This window comes from Plectropomus leopardus, chromosome 3 (genome assembly GCF_026936395.1).
Source record: "Plectropomus leopardus strain MGB_pleo_1.0 chromosome 3, ASM2693639v1, whole genome shotgun sequence".
In the NCBI taxonomy this organism is placed as follows: Eukaryota; Metazoa; Chordata; class Actinopteri; order Perciformes; family Serranidae; genus Plectropomus; species Plectropomus leopardus.
Genome location: NC_142178.1, coordinates 14006372 through 14021186, shown reverse-complemented (window position 1 = coordinate 14021186; position 14815 = coordinate 14006372). Strand labels below are relative to the sequence as shown.

The 14815-nt window shown below is 40.3% G+C and overlaps 1 protein-coding gene across 3 annotated transcripts; it reads right to left on the bottom strand.

The window, feature by feature from the left end:
- Positions 1-105: 105 nt before the first annotated feature.
- On the bottom strand, positions 106-14721 carry tdrd7a (tudor domain containing 7 a). 3 transcript variants are annotated; one of them, XM_088075663.1, is made up of 22 exons: positions 14627-14720; positions 12909-13132; positions 12602-12746; positions 12251-12368; positions 11834-11926; positions 11560-11600; positions 11191-11231; positions 10755-10925; positions 9892-10575; positions 9480-9676; positions 8926-9118; positions 8498-8609; positions 8140-8351; positions 7670-7804; positions 6709-6792; positions 6454-6588; positions 5872-5982; positions 5488-5668; positions 5060-5229; positions 4049-4242; positions 2521-2681; positions 106-2132 (listed from the first exon to the last, which is right to left on the bottom strand). In XM_088075663.1, the coding sequence occupies exons 2-22, from the start codon at positions 13110-13112 to the stop codon at positions 1903-1905; spliced, it is 3612 nt and encodes a 1203-aa protein (XP_087931789.1). In that variant the 5' UTR covers positions 13113-13132; positions 14627-14720; the 3' UTR covers positions 106-1902. The 3 variants fall into 3 exon arrangements, with proteins under 3 accessions (XP_087931789.1, XP_042340662.2, XP_042340663.2); XM_042484728.2 differs by having other exon boundaries at positions 107-2132; positions 12909-13127; positions 14620-14721; XM_042484729.2 differs by having other exon boundaries at positions 114-2132; positions 11560-11597; positions 12909-13127; positions 14620-14721.
- Positions 14722-14815: the final 94 nt, after the last annotated feature.

Sequence of the window (14815 nt, the reverse complement as noted above, 5' to 3'; positions counted from 1 at the left end):
CGACACGGCTGCCCTGTCACTCCCGTGATGTCATGAAGTGGGACTGCGCCCAGCATCGGACACGTTGGTTCTCTATTGTCGAGTGAAAACGTTGAACAACTTTTAACTTAAGCTTGGGCCTCTGGAGCTTGATTGTTATAGCCTTTATATTTAGATCCTAACGGCACTGACACAGATGATGTAAAATGCTCCATTAGGCTACATGTAAGCCAGAGGAATGACCCTTGACTGTGCTTTATCTTCTGAGAAGCACAGTGTCTTTCATATTATCTTAGGTCTCCCACATATGAAAAGGATTCTCGTATAAAAATATTGTGCTGCAAATGTGTTTCAAACGACATACATTGTGACACAAAATGCAAAAATAAAGCCAAGGTAAATGGGAGATGATACACGTGAACTCAAGACATTTTAAAATACATGCTCTGACAGATCACATGGGAAGTTGTGTAGACAAAGTAGTGAAGCCGGAGCTCTCAGAAAATTTCCACTTATGAGGTTGTGAATACCACCAGAGGGGGGTGCAAATAGATGTCGCAAATATGACCTTCTGTCTGTGTGAATTTGGGTTAGAAACAGATATACTCAAGTTAGATTTCACATTTAATCTTTCTGACAATTTGAGCTGCTCTGTCATGATGAGAGACCAGTGAAATAGTGTTTGAAGTGAGATAGCCATTGTTATCCTGCCGGGTGGGAAATATCTATCAAAATGAAATTAAAATGTACTTAAAAAGGAGGAAGTTCAGACTGTCGAGTGAGGATAGCTCATTCTATCAGGAGCCCTTCATGTAAAGGTATGGAAAACTGAAAATGATCAGCCTTATTTTTGAAGACATTTTAAAAGTGGATCATATCCTCTGACCGAATTAAAACACATTTACTACTTAACTGGTAGGTCTTACCATTTGAATATTTCCTACTAGGCAGAAGGAGCTATAGCATTTTAAAGCCACTTAATCTTTCAATCCAACTTTAAAGCTTTCTTAACCCACCAAATGGAATATAACAATCTGTCATCCATTTTGACAGAAGATACTTAAAAACTCTTCTTCAATGGCAGTTCATCCTGAGATAGCAGCTCACATTGTCAGAACACTAGCTCATTTCTGCACACTTAAAAAAAGCTTATAGTCGAAGTACACCCTCATTGGCTACATGTTTTAATAGAACAAATCAGTGTGAAGTGAACAGCTTTTCATGTTGAAACAACACTAGAATTATTACAACTTACTCTTTTCGGCCACAGGATATAACTAAGCAAGAGGGTCCCGTTAGTGAAGTTTTAACATCTACGTAGATTAATGCAGCTAAGTTATTTAAGTTGGATTAATGTCAAAGTATATATACACACAAAATCAAGTGCAAAATGAGCCACACATTTTCATGCACAAAGGCACAGCATACAAAAACAAATTAGATGGGGGAATAAAGAAATAATCCAAAAACATGCAACATGCAGGTGACATAACTTGAAGGAAAAGTCTGATGAATGAAGCGAGTTGGGTTTACCTGTCAGACTGGCAAGAGTAACATTTGTTGGTCTGGGATGTTTTCCATCATTTTCCTCAATAATTTTTAGTGCAGCTGCACTCTAAGACACATAACAATTTTACAATCTTTATATTCAAAAGACCATGAACTCAACAACACATCTCCCAACTCAAGCTGAAATGGTTTTTTACTACGACTCCAAAATGAAAAGTGCTTCTTTAAAGTCTGTGAGAAAGACTCATAACGCTGAAAACGAACTGAGGGCAGAGAAAGTGACTTGGCTTAAAGTTTACCAAGCACTTTCACCATTTTTAGAAAATGAAAAGAACCAGGGAAAGAAGTGTTGTTAGTCTCTCACTCACCCAGTCAGCTTGCCAGTTAATTTACCAACATGCGTGAGAAGACATCCTAGGCTGCCGAAGACATCTCACCACCGATGTCGGCCATGATGGTATGAATCCAAAGGTCTCTGTCCTCCAATGTAGTGTCCACCAGGTAAACTGTCAACCTGCGTTCCCACAGCTCACCTTTCTCATCCACCTCTGGCCCAGTCTCCACCTGAGCAACCAGCGCTCGATCCTCCACGTGGTTCCTGAATAACATGGAGGCCTCCTCTGACCACTGGTGCTGCGTCACACCTGCAGGACGTACAGGGTATTAGTAATCCGACTAATAAGTCAAGCTGCTCCACCGTGTGTTATCAAGGCGAGAACTGACTGTAAACTGATAATGAAAACAATTGTTAGTGGCAACCCTAATCAGCTTTATAGTGATGCATCTTTACAACTAGTTTGGAATTAGCTTGGAACCGCAGAAGGATCACAAGATTGCTCACATCAAATGAGGACATCAATAAGCTTTGAGATGGGTGGAAAATTATTATAAGTAACCAGACTTTTAATATGAGCACTGAAAGTATTGAATTTAGAAACTTAATGTTGCTAAACTTTCTGTTACAAATAAGGCAACATAGCTTTCATGCATATGGAGCAGTTAAGCCACTGAGAGAGTGCTGACCAGACTCACCTGCCAGTTGAGCAGTGATGGCCTGGAAGGGCAGCTGTCTGAACTCCTCTATCAGAGGCCGCAGGAGAGAGCTGCGGATCAGCTCATGTTTGCCGTGGTCCAACTCGAAGACAGAAACCAGCCCATTGGACAGAATCCCCTTCACCTGCACACGGTGCCAGCTGCATAGAGACGGCATCAGTTAAGCCCTCCACCATCGACAAAAGCAATGTGTGATTTTTATATTTTCTTCATCACTTCCTCACAGTGGCACAAAATAGACAGCTGAAGATCAGCTGTCTATTTTTATTCTGTCAAAACTAATGAAATATACAGAACCAGGACAAGGGCAGTAATCTAGATAATGTATTTATTTACAGCATTTGTTTTGTCATTATATATTTATCCTTATATTCAATTCAAATCACTTTATTTTTCTGTGAAAATAGGACAGCACTCCAAGAAAACATCTTTTTTTATTGCCACATGGACATTTCGGGCCAGACTCCCTTCTTCAGCATGTGCAATGGCAATAACACAATTAAATTCTCACAGGTGTGATTGATTATATCCACAAATGCTCACAAATGATCATTATCACTGTTATTTTCTAGTGCCTCTTCATTGCATTTATCTAGTTGTTAATTTTTCATAATATTACTGTGATTCTGCCTCTGGTAAAAATGTTGTAATCAATTTTTGGCTCCCCCTGCTGGGATGTACTGGTGTTGCTTGCACTTGTGGATATACTGTATTTAATCACACCTGTGAGAATTTCATTGAATCATTGCCACTGCACACACTGAAGAAGGGCGTCTGGCCCGAAACGCCCGTGTGGCACTAATAAAAGACGCTTCATTTTGACTGCTTTGATATCCATTTTGAGGATTCAGCACCCACTTTCAACTCGTTATATTGTGAGCGAGCGCGACGTCTTTGATTTTCAGCACACAGGACAGCTATTAATATGAAATCCATATCCCAAAGTGCGACAAAATCTTATGCTATCATTAATTGCTTAAGGAGCCCATGCAGTTTAACTGTGTGATTTCTATCATGTGTCAGTCCTGATTTACGGTCATCGTGATGACTTTACAAAAAGATGTCACCATGACAACTGGGAGTGGGAATCACCAGAGCCCAGGTGATAGGATATAATTATGACACTTAAGTGGAGTTTTTGCAAAAAAATATATATCATGATATATTGTGATTTATTAGCTTTTTTCAACTGCAAATTATGTCACCAAACTTTTTCAACATCCGCTTTATCTAATAAGATAATTTTCTGTTCATCTCATTTTAGTAGTTTCTATTGCAGTGAACTGTATCACGTGGCCTTAACAGTTGATGATTATATTATATCTACAATTCATCTAATTAAATAATGATAAAAAAATGCCAAGTAAATAACATTGGTATACTATGCTGTATAGATTTTATTCCTCCACCCCAAATGACAACATAAGGACATACTGTCCATGATGAAGAAACACAACAACTCTGACATGTCCAGTTTGCACCAGGTGCAAAAACATGAATCACCTACTTCTTGTCTATTTTGGCAGCATAGATCTCTCCTTTTTGGATGGGTGGGGGCAAGTTGGTCTTCCATGTCTGGTTATAATAGAGGATCATCTCACCCATCAGCACCACCAGCTTATGCAGGTCCTGCCATAGCTGCATCACAAAGTAACCAGGGTGGCAGGCCACTGGCACAAACACATCCATGTTCTGACCAGGCTGAAAGAAGACAGGGAGGAGAATGAAGTGCATATCAACCCTTTGATACCTGAGCAAATTGCCTTGATTTCTTTCAAAAATATGAAATAGAAACAAGAAAAATACCTCAAGAAAGAGTATATGGTTTTTTTTCTGTAACATAATTTCAAATATTTAATTATAAGAATGAAACATATCCTTTTTCTGGACATTTTTCTCAAATTTTCAGGTAATTTAGTAAATTATTAGTAATATTTTGCCATTTGTAGGACATTTCTTGCCAGGAAGTTTTCCTATAATGTCATCATTTTCCCCCCATGTTTCTGAGAGACATCAAACCAATTTTCTCAAGTTTCAGAGGCTTAAATGCTTGTGAATGTAGCACAAGAAAACTGATGTTGATTCAGGTGTTAAAAGGGTTAATTCAATGCTTTGTTGAATATTTGTTTCTATATGGCTGATGAAAGCAAACTGAGATTCGCAGAATGAGGTTTCCAGAAAGAACTATGTCGAGGCTGTTTTTTTTTTTTTTTTACACCAACGGTAAATTGCTTCTTAAATTGCTGATACACCTCACAAAAGCAACTTTAATACCATTCAGCCCACTGGTAGACAAATGAACTGCCAGTTTAGTGTATGAGTCGAGATATTATCTTTCAGGAAAGTCCTGCATAGTATACCTTTAAGGACTTTTTTAAATAGAGGTTTATAAACAGATAAATGACGAATCATAAATAATACTAAGGACTGCCATGAGCCTGGAGACAAGCCATGACATACATACTTTACATCTACCCCTCATGATAAGTAAGCAAAAAGTTAGTCTATCTCAGCTCACCTGGGGGAGCTCCAGTGGGGGAGGCAGTGAAAGTGGCTGCAACTCAGCTTTGGTGGCTGTCTCTGTAGAAATGGAGTTTTCTGCTCCATGAAGAAGTCCGGTTGAGGCCTTGACGATGGGGTTTGGGACAGGGCTGCTCAGAGACAACTTCTCCACTAGAGCACTAAGACCTACAAATTTGGACAAAAACATGTACATGCAAAGCACCCTAAAATTAAAGCCCAGTCAGTGCTGAAATCTCATAGCCCAAATTCATCCTAAAGTCAATGTGCTTGAATGCAAATCCAACAATAAGAAAAGAAGTCACTGTTCACTGTCCTAATACCTTGACTTCACATGTTGGACACATTTATGTACAAATGCAGACTGTTAATGGGGGTCATCACAGACCCAGAATGGACTGAGTGCCTGATGTCGTACATTATTACCTGTATCCACACTGCTGTTGTTGCTGTTGATTGTGTTGTTGTTCTGTGTGGTGAGTTTCTGCCACAGCTCTGACTTGGCCAGCTGATGGTTGATGCTCTTGTCCAGGTCCTGACTGTCAGCACCGATGAAGAGATACATATAGACCAGCGTGTTCCCTTTGTGCTGGTCTAATTTTAAAATCTGAAATGAGAGACCACAAAGTTAGAGAGACCACCATGACATTTTCACTTACCTCCGAGCTGCTTTCTACTGTATATTGAAATGTTTTCCAGTGCCTTCATTTCACCAAATGTGACAAACAGGAAAGAAAACAAACAAACACACGTGTGCTTGAAAAATCCACTTGCACACACTGATTTTGGTGTAAAAGGGGTATACGTTACCTTCATTTTGCAGTCTTCAGAACCCAGGACAGCCTCTTTCACCCACTGAACGGCCTCTGGGCACCAGTCCCCCTCTGGAACTGTAACGTCAGCCAGGCGGCATTTGATAGCCTGAAGAGATACAGAAGAAAACGATGCACCTTAATGTGTGTTACAACTTCATCAACCACTTTAAGAGAGATTCACAACATTATCGCCTTTGTACACAATGTTGGTTGATGTGCAAGCCAATGACAGGCATGTTAAACAAAACAGCAATTCACATTAAAATATCAAAAATATTTTTCTACCATAGTCTAACTTTTATAGTGTCCACTGATGTCAATCTGTAGTTTTATTTTGAGGATTTTTTTTAATATTAAGGTTGAATAAACACCAATGCAAGCACAAGGACAGTCTGACTTTTGTCAAAATAAGTACCTCTTTTCGAAAGAAAAAAAAATATTTGACAAAGTCCTATAAACATAAACTACAAACAGAAGCTTCAAATCAATGTCAAGAGAAAAGGATGCATTTCCAGCCATTGGATTGGTTGAGGACTATATTGAAACTACTCACACAACAGACACGCAAAACACTGACCAGTGGTGGGATGATGGTGAAGCTTTTTAAGAAAAGAGGGGGGATCTCTCGGAGATCAGTGACCTCCACAGTGGCTGAGACACCCAAGTCAATGAAGAAGATCTCAATCACTCTGTTGCCGTACATGGTTGTGACCTGAAAACAAGAGCAACAACACTTAAACAACATATCCCATACTCTGAGCGTTCAAAATGATTCTAAGCTTTTAAATTTAAAGATTTTTGAGTAGATACCTTTTGATGATTCTGTTCTTACCTCCACTCTGGACCAGATTCCTTTGTGGCGGGCTAGACAGAGCTTGCCATTGAAAGGTCTGGAAACCAGGGACTCAGATGACATCTGGTAGGAACATTTACAAGCACACCATTATAAAGACGCTCTACCTATCCTTGGGAGTTTTTTGGGGGGAGTTGTGCACAAAATCTAATGCAGCAGCTGGGAAAAACACTGCAATTATGAAACAGCAAAAATCCTAAATTAACACTGGTAATTAACAACAACTAACTGTGAAAACCACACCAAAATCAACCACAGAGATCAATAAAGCCATTCTCATCCAAATGCTGAAGACCATCCATGAAGAAGGGCTCCTATCACCCTCACCAGATATGGATTTCATTCTAGCCAATAAAGAATTCAGCTTTGCATGCATTAGGAATCACAACTTAAATTTTATAAAGCCACACCAAATTCATGGGTTTTACATGACAGATCATCAGAAATGAAAGGCAAAAAGTCTATTTTGTCATCACAGATTTGGATGTAGCATCATACAACAGACTGCTTCAAAGATGTGTGGCAACAGTATTGTGTTTGTGATTCACTGTGGGTTTATGCTTGCTCTAAATATTTGGATAAAGTCAACCCTCCCACTTTCTCACATCACCTCTCAATGACTGCAAATCCTTACTTGCCTGCCTCTGTTAGCACAAACAGCACTTAACAAAAACAAAGTGCAGATCTGATCTAACAGACCTGTTTTCATGAAGCACTTTGAGCTTTGAAACCAGCTGTGTGATTGAGTGAACTTACTGTGGTTATGATAACAGTGACTGAACAGTTTGTTAAAACAGTTTATTGACTTTGTGTATAATTTTGAGATGAAAACAGCCTCTCTCTGCAGCAAAGCAGCCTGCTGAACATACAACTGTAACTACACTGGAAAAACAAGAAATGCTTTCCATCAAGTGCAAAAGCAAATGCAGGTCTCTTCTACCTGGGAGAGGAAGAAGGACTCCGTCTCTTCCAGCAACTTGCAGAGTCTTGTGGTTCCTCTGGAGGGCAGCTGGCAGTAGATGATACCATCCGCACATACATTTGTGACACACACGTCTTGGTAGGTAGCATTTACCTACAGGCAACAGAAATATTAATATTAGATAACACAGGGAAGACTGATTACACTGAGTGTCTCACTATCATGGCTGACCAGCAGCCAGTTTTTAATTCTAACTGAATAAAACCCCTATAAATTCCCATAACACAACAAGACGAATGTGAGAACAGTACAGAAGCACCACTTACTGGCAGAGCTTAGCTGTGATGTTAAGTGAAATTAAAAATATGAGAAACCATTTAACTGCCTTTATACATGCATGTGTTTTTTTAAAAACTGATATTCTAACAGGGGGCTCTCCTCTGACTCATGCATCACACTATAGTTGTAGTTAGCACCACCACTCTTACAGTCAGAGGGTTGTTCATGGTCACATCTTGGAGAGCCTTCAGGCAGGTGGAGTTGATGTTGATGTCATCATCCTGCGAGGTGTCGAAGAGCACTGCCATAGGCGTCTCATTCTGTGGACACGGCTGTAATGTCTCCATGAGCAGGATCTTTCCCACTGCAAACTTGTCCAGAGAAGACAGCACCACTACATGGGTGCTGAATGCCTCAAGACCTGTAGAGAGGGATGGGAAGAAGAGGAACCAGAATAGTCATACATCCGTTGGCCAATGTAAACATTTTGTCCATTCTATTGTGGCCACCTGTTCATCAGTTACACAAAAACAAGTCCCAAAAACATTTCCCGTATCGTCTATATACCTGCAAGTCTGACATTGATAGCCTGGAACGGCAGGGAGAGGAAGTCCTGGTGCAGCTCCAGCAGATTAGTCCCACTGGTTTCCACAGAGAAGCCATAGTCCACATAGTATACCTGGCAAACAGACAGACAGACAAAAGCTCTTTTGCTGCAGAAACACTGACCCCACCTTGTAGCTACAGCATGTCTGCCTCCAACAAACCAAATATCACCACAAGCTATGTGCCAGGTCAGCGGCTCAAAGTCTAAATTTCTGATTCGAATACATGATGAAGTGTTGAAAAAGTTTTCACACCATGACATATTCTGGAGGCTTTTTTGTTTGTTTTATGTCATGATTCACAGTGAATGAGATTCAGCTTTTTGACATAAATTAACATCAAATATATTTCAAGTCAAAACAACTTGACAACTACACTAAACTCATTACCTTGACTTTGTCAGGGGCCGTAACCTCCATGACTTGTGCCCTTGCCATCTCATCTCCATCCTCCCCTCTGACTGCTACAAGCTGACCAACAACGGGTTTAGACAGAGGGTGCTGAGTGGAGCTTTGGCTGTAGAAGGAGCACATGGCCTCCTCCATGGCCTCCTGGGCATTCGAGTAGTTCTCACCGACATACCTGGACAGAGAGATAAAGTTTTCTCAATCTGTGCATCGCAGTTTTAGTAGCTTACTAGTAGAGTGGCTGCTCCTTTTTTTCTGTTTTTCTCCTGAAGATACACTGTGATATTCCTACAATGCATAGACCCATACAGAATGAATCCCTTTCAATCATCACTTATATCTTTTTTTGCAGAGACTCTGCCCTCGGCCTGTATTTTCTCATTTTCTAGGAAAAAATCCTAAAGCTTTAAATTATTAATTTGGCTTTTAGATGAACCACTCTTCCGTACCTTTTTGAAACATGATGCTGTTTTTACCTTCGCGAGCAACTAATTACAAAATTACAATCATGTCTGCAAGAATAAGACGTATTTCACCTTATGGTAACAGCATTGCTGCTCTTGGCATCAGTAATCAAAACAGAGGGGTACTGCTCAAAGGGAAGAACCAGACTGGAAGGCACCAAAGGTCCCAGGACCTCTAGACCAGAGGGAAGGGGATGGCTTTTGCATCGCTGGCTGTCTTGGCTGTCTGTGGCTTCCATGTCTGCTCTGCTGGATATATACAGAATGGCCTGACCACAGGAAAGTACATAAACAACAAAAATATTAGTAAATAGAAATATTTTAATAGCAGATAAGAAGGAAACATGTCTCTAAGCTCCCAAAAGAATGAATGGTGACAGTAAAAAAGAAGTTATTACCATTCTTGGGAATATCTTAAGTGCGTATGCATTACCTCAGAGAATAAGACAACTTCACATTACTCTTAAGAGCTTCATTTACTTGCCTTCTTTTTGTCATGCGGTATCGGGTACTCCACACTGCAGAAATCCAGCAAAAGAGACAAGTTGTCCAGAACATGTTCGGGGAATGGTGTCTTGTATGTGTCCATAAAGAGTTTGGGCAAAGCATGGGCCCACAGACCCTGACTGTACTTGGACAGAAGCTCCTTCATTCTCTCACGCACCTCAGCTGACACGACGACAGCGGAGGATTTGGGGGGACAAGGAGGGGCAGCATCAGAGGATGGGGAGAAGGTGACCTTCAAAAGGGGTAAAATTTCAGGGCCAGGTTGGACAGCCGCTGGCTGGGTGTTTCCACTGTGGTTGAAGGTAGTTGTAGGCAAGTTGTGATGATCTTTACATCCACCACTGGCATTGACTGCAAGACTAACAAGGGAGGGCAGCTGTGGAGCAGGAGCTGGGTTGTGGGCAAGTTTTGAAGAAAAGATGAAGGTGGGCTTAGCCAAGGGGGAAACTCTTGGTTTAGGGACAGGGAAGGAAGTGACGGGGCTGGAGGGCTGTTCAGGTGTTGAGGGGTGTGAAGAAATGGGTGTGTTTATACTTCTTGTATCAGAGGGTGATGCTTGAAGTGTGCTGGTGGTGCTACTTCTAGGTAAAACACAAGGCTTAGGAGGCAGAGGAGGGTAGATTAGTCGGTCGGCTCTGTTGGTGCTCGGCGTTTGCTCCACCTGTGGATAAAGATTTCAAATCCCTGTTTAAATATAATTTACCCCCATAAGACCAGATGGACAAGTTTGTATAGTCCTCAAACTTTCGACTCACAAGGCTTCACGGTACCTACTTTGTTTGTTTGTTTGTTTGGGGGCATTATTATTTGTTCTTATTCAAATAAAGGTTTTTGACTAACCATTACGATGTCTGTCCACTTCTTCAGATCTATGAGCACCTGAGGGTGGAGCTTCTGACCGAACATTTCAGTGTAGACAACTGGTAGTTTCGACAACCAAAATCCGCTGCAGTATTTCTCCAGGATCTGAGTCATTCTACTCTGCACGAGCTCCACGTCATACAGACAAGACTGCATGGGCATAAAATCAAATAAATTATATAAACAGAGATTAACTGATACCAAATAAACTTGTTGAAAGAACTGAAGGTAAACCAATGCTGTGACATCACTGACCAGGGTGCACAAACTGCTAGATACATAAAACAAATTATTCACGTATAAGATAAACACTAACAAATGTTTTTGTGAACAGCAACATGTAAAATTAATATTTGTAAGTAAAGGACATTTCAGGTAGAAATTAGACACAGTACAAGATTAGAAAGTTCTGTACCTGAGATTGGCTGAGTCTGGAGATATGTTCAAAAGGTTTCTCTGTGAAAAATTGTGCAAAGGAAGAAAGAGAGGTTAAGAGGTGCTGACATCAGTAAACAGTCTGCAGTGTAAACTGATTTTTGGTTTTGGACTGATTGACCCATCTGCCTGACAGGAGCATTAATATGCAATTGTTGGTCATGAATTTATAGCTGGTTCCTGGCCCCAACCGCATGCCATGTGTATAAAAAAAGGGTACAAACAAGAAGTGGGTCAAACAATATGTAACATCTAAAATAACCTAATTCTGAACCTGATTTTTCTTCTAAGGGGAACCAATTAAAATGTTGTGAAATTGGTAAGAACACACCAAGAAGGTCCCACCTACCTCGAGGCTTCTGGCAGTTTGCAAAGCTCTTCTCGTTCCTGCTGGCAACATAGCAGTCTGTTAAGCATAATATGCTTTTCAAAGCAACAAGCTTCTATTCAAAACAAGCATTCTGCTGCTGTTCCTGACACAATAAGCAGCAGGTTGCTCTTGGAGTCCATATTTTTAGACTACCATATTTTGAGACTCGACTAACATCAGTTTTGTTTTACTAAACCACTGCTACTTGTTCAAACAGCTGCTGCATATTGTTTGTCCACATGGGTATGTTTACCTGTTAGAGCTCAAACCCTGTTTTACAGCGGGCTGAGGAGCTGGTTGTCTGTGTTGGACAGGGGTGACTGAGCTTAACCTTTGGTCCAACTGCCTGTTATTTAGAAAGAGCAAGAGCAAAAATGTTGTTACATTCTTATGGAATTCTCTTGAGATGAAGCACAGACGAAAAACTTAAATTCCGCTAAATTCTACAATTATGAATGACATAAAATGGCAATTTACAGAAAGCAAACACTTACTTGGGTTATCACAAACCGGTATGTGGAAAAAAAACAGTTTAACATGACAACAACTGATTAATAAGGCTGCTGTGTGTTGGCTGGGCTATTATTTCTCTGGACAATGTTGTCCAACCAAGTTAAAAATACAGCTACGACTCATCATTTCCTGATAAAAGCTGTTATTTTTTTTTTACCTGTAGTCTCCTGAGGCGCTGCAGCCTCCTCTGTAGCCGCTACAGGGCCGAGGGCGGTTTGGTGTCCAGTGAAAGGCATCGCCAACTGAGGGTTGACGGAGAGACGACCTTGGCCTCACTAAAAGCATGGAAAGGGTGACACTAGGTCAGGTTAGGGTAAATAAATGAAATGGGACAAAGAAAGGTTTAATGTATGACATCCCTTGTCTTCATGAATTAAAAAAAACAACTTTAATTTATGGGTGAAGGCTCTGAAGAATTTGTTGCTACTCTTTTAATATGAAAGCCTTTGCAGAGATTGAAACCTGATGAAAAAAAAAAACAAAAACACAAGTAACAAGTGTTGCCTACCATTGAGCATGTATGGATTAGAAGGCTTGAATCTCATCTTGCAGTTGACAAACTTGGAGCGGCCAGATTTCTTGGCACTCTTCTGCTTGGCCACCAGCTCAGCAATATGGGCTGTCTCTTTACACACCGCAGCAAAGCACCTTATCTACGGGAGAACATTTATTGATTTGCTGAACGGCAAGTTTTTGTGGTGTTTATCTACTCTGAACTGATGCTAGCTGACCTATAGGGTGGTAGTGGTAGTAGTAGATGGATGCAGTGGTGACAATGGCCTTAAACATGGGGAAATAAAAAGGACAGCACTCACCTCACCCATGCGGTGCTCCAGACGCACCACAGAGGGGATGCTCCTGAGGTAATCCTCCAGATTTAAGAAGCCCAGCTTCCTCAACGGGATGCTCTCTCCGCACAGTGACCTGTACTCTGACTGAAGGGAGTTTATAGACACGCCGAGCTTGCTGGACTGGAGTACAGACCGCAACATTTTCTTTATTGACTCGCTGTCTGACATACTGCTGAATTCACACTGAAAAAAGAAACAACATGGAAAGTGGAGCTAGAGATGCTCAAGCAAAAGTGCGGCAGCAGTTAAAACACATTTACAGAGTGTCTACAGGTATCCCACACTAAAATTCAATGCTTTTAAGACCTTTTCAAGATGATATTTTTAAACACATTTAAGAGAGATTTTGAGACAAAACATTTTTTTCTTATTAAAGCATGGCATTTAAGTATAAAGCTAAGTAGTACATATATATAGTCCCGTGCAGAGGTAGGTTTTGTAAAAAGAAAAATGGTTGTTAATCTGTGCGTTATCTGTGAATAATCCTTTTGTGATTGGGTTTTCGGAGTATGCCATTTTTTTGCAGTATACAGTTTAAGTGTTTAGGCATGTGAACACCATATTCCATTTATGAGAAAACCAAATATGCCAGTTGGAGTACTTGGAAAGAAACCAGAATGCATGCAGGGAATATGAATAACCCCATTTCTCTGTGCTTATGTAAAGAAAACACATCTGGAATATGATCGTAACTGCTATATGTTAAACGAGTTAACCATGTCAGTGTAATCACACTCATTTGCCAAAGGTTAATGCAAGTACAAGGTAAAGAGGCAGGTACAAGTACAAGGGTAGGTTTAAAAAATGTAATATGAGAAACATGGACTTTTATGAATAAGAACTTGACTCATTATGACAAAAAATAACCAAGAAATTATATATGAAATTAGACGTTTGTGGCAATTGAGAACTCTAATGTTCAACTTTAGGACTAATGACATCTAAGGCCCACTGTTTATAAGATTGAATTTAAGACACTTTAAGACTTTTTAAGGACTTGCAAACTCCCTCATGTATACATGGATTTTGGGGGAGAGACTCCGGATTTTGAGCTCAAACAAAAACAACTTTTTTAATGTGACATTTTAATCAAACGTTGATCCCGCATGGGCAATTTAATGTTGATATAAAACATTCGCGTTCACGTCATTTATTTACGATACATTCTTGTTAACTATATTTGCAAAAGCAAATATTTAACACCACTTTTCTATCTCACAACAACATAAGGCGAGGTCTTCCAAATGCGGGGAGGCAAACTAGGTCAGTGGCCGCTAATAGGCAGTTATGTTGTTTCATGCTAAACTTCAGGTTCTCAAGCAACTAACTGAATTTATGCAGCAATTAGATAACCAGACTGAGTGTGTCTGAAACCACAAAGCAAAGTTATGTTTATGTCTATTTCCCTGTGCGAAGCCTAATCTTCACGGAGATACGGAGGTTTGGTCCGACAAAGCATCCCTGCCGTTAATTTGAATGTCGGCTGGCTGCTAACGGGACAATGCAGCGTCAACGTTAGCTAACGGCTAACTGTTCATTTGCAGCTAGCAGCAAAATAGTCTGTCATTTACGCCTTCAATGGACGTTTTTACAAACTAGACAGAGTTATTTGCGATTCGCAAATATGTTTACTCAAGTTTTACCACAGTCAAATATGTTTCTATGTTTACATTACCTGTATTTTTTTTTAACCAATATCGCTAGCCAAACCTCGTGGTGTCTTCAGTGTCGCCGCATTCAGCTCGCGCACGTTTACGCCCACAAGTTCAAAGGTCACTACCGGTTTGTTCTATTTCAGTCACAATTGGCATGTTTTATAACATTGAACATGCTCATCAAATTTCAGAAAACGGTCGCTCGTTATTTTTCCA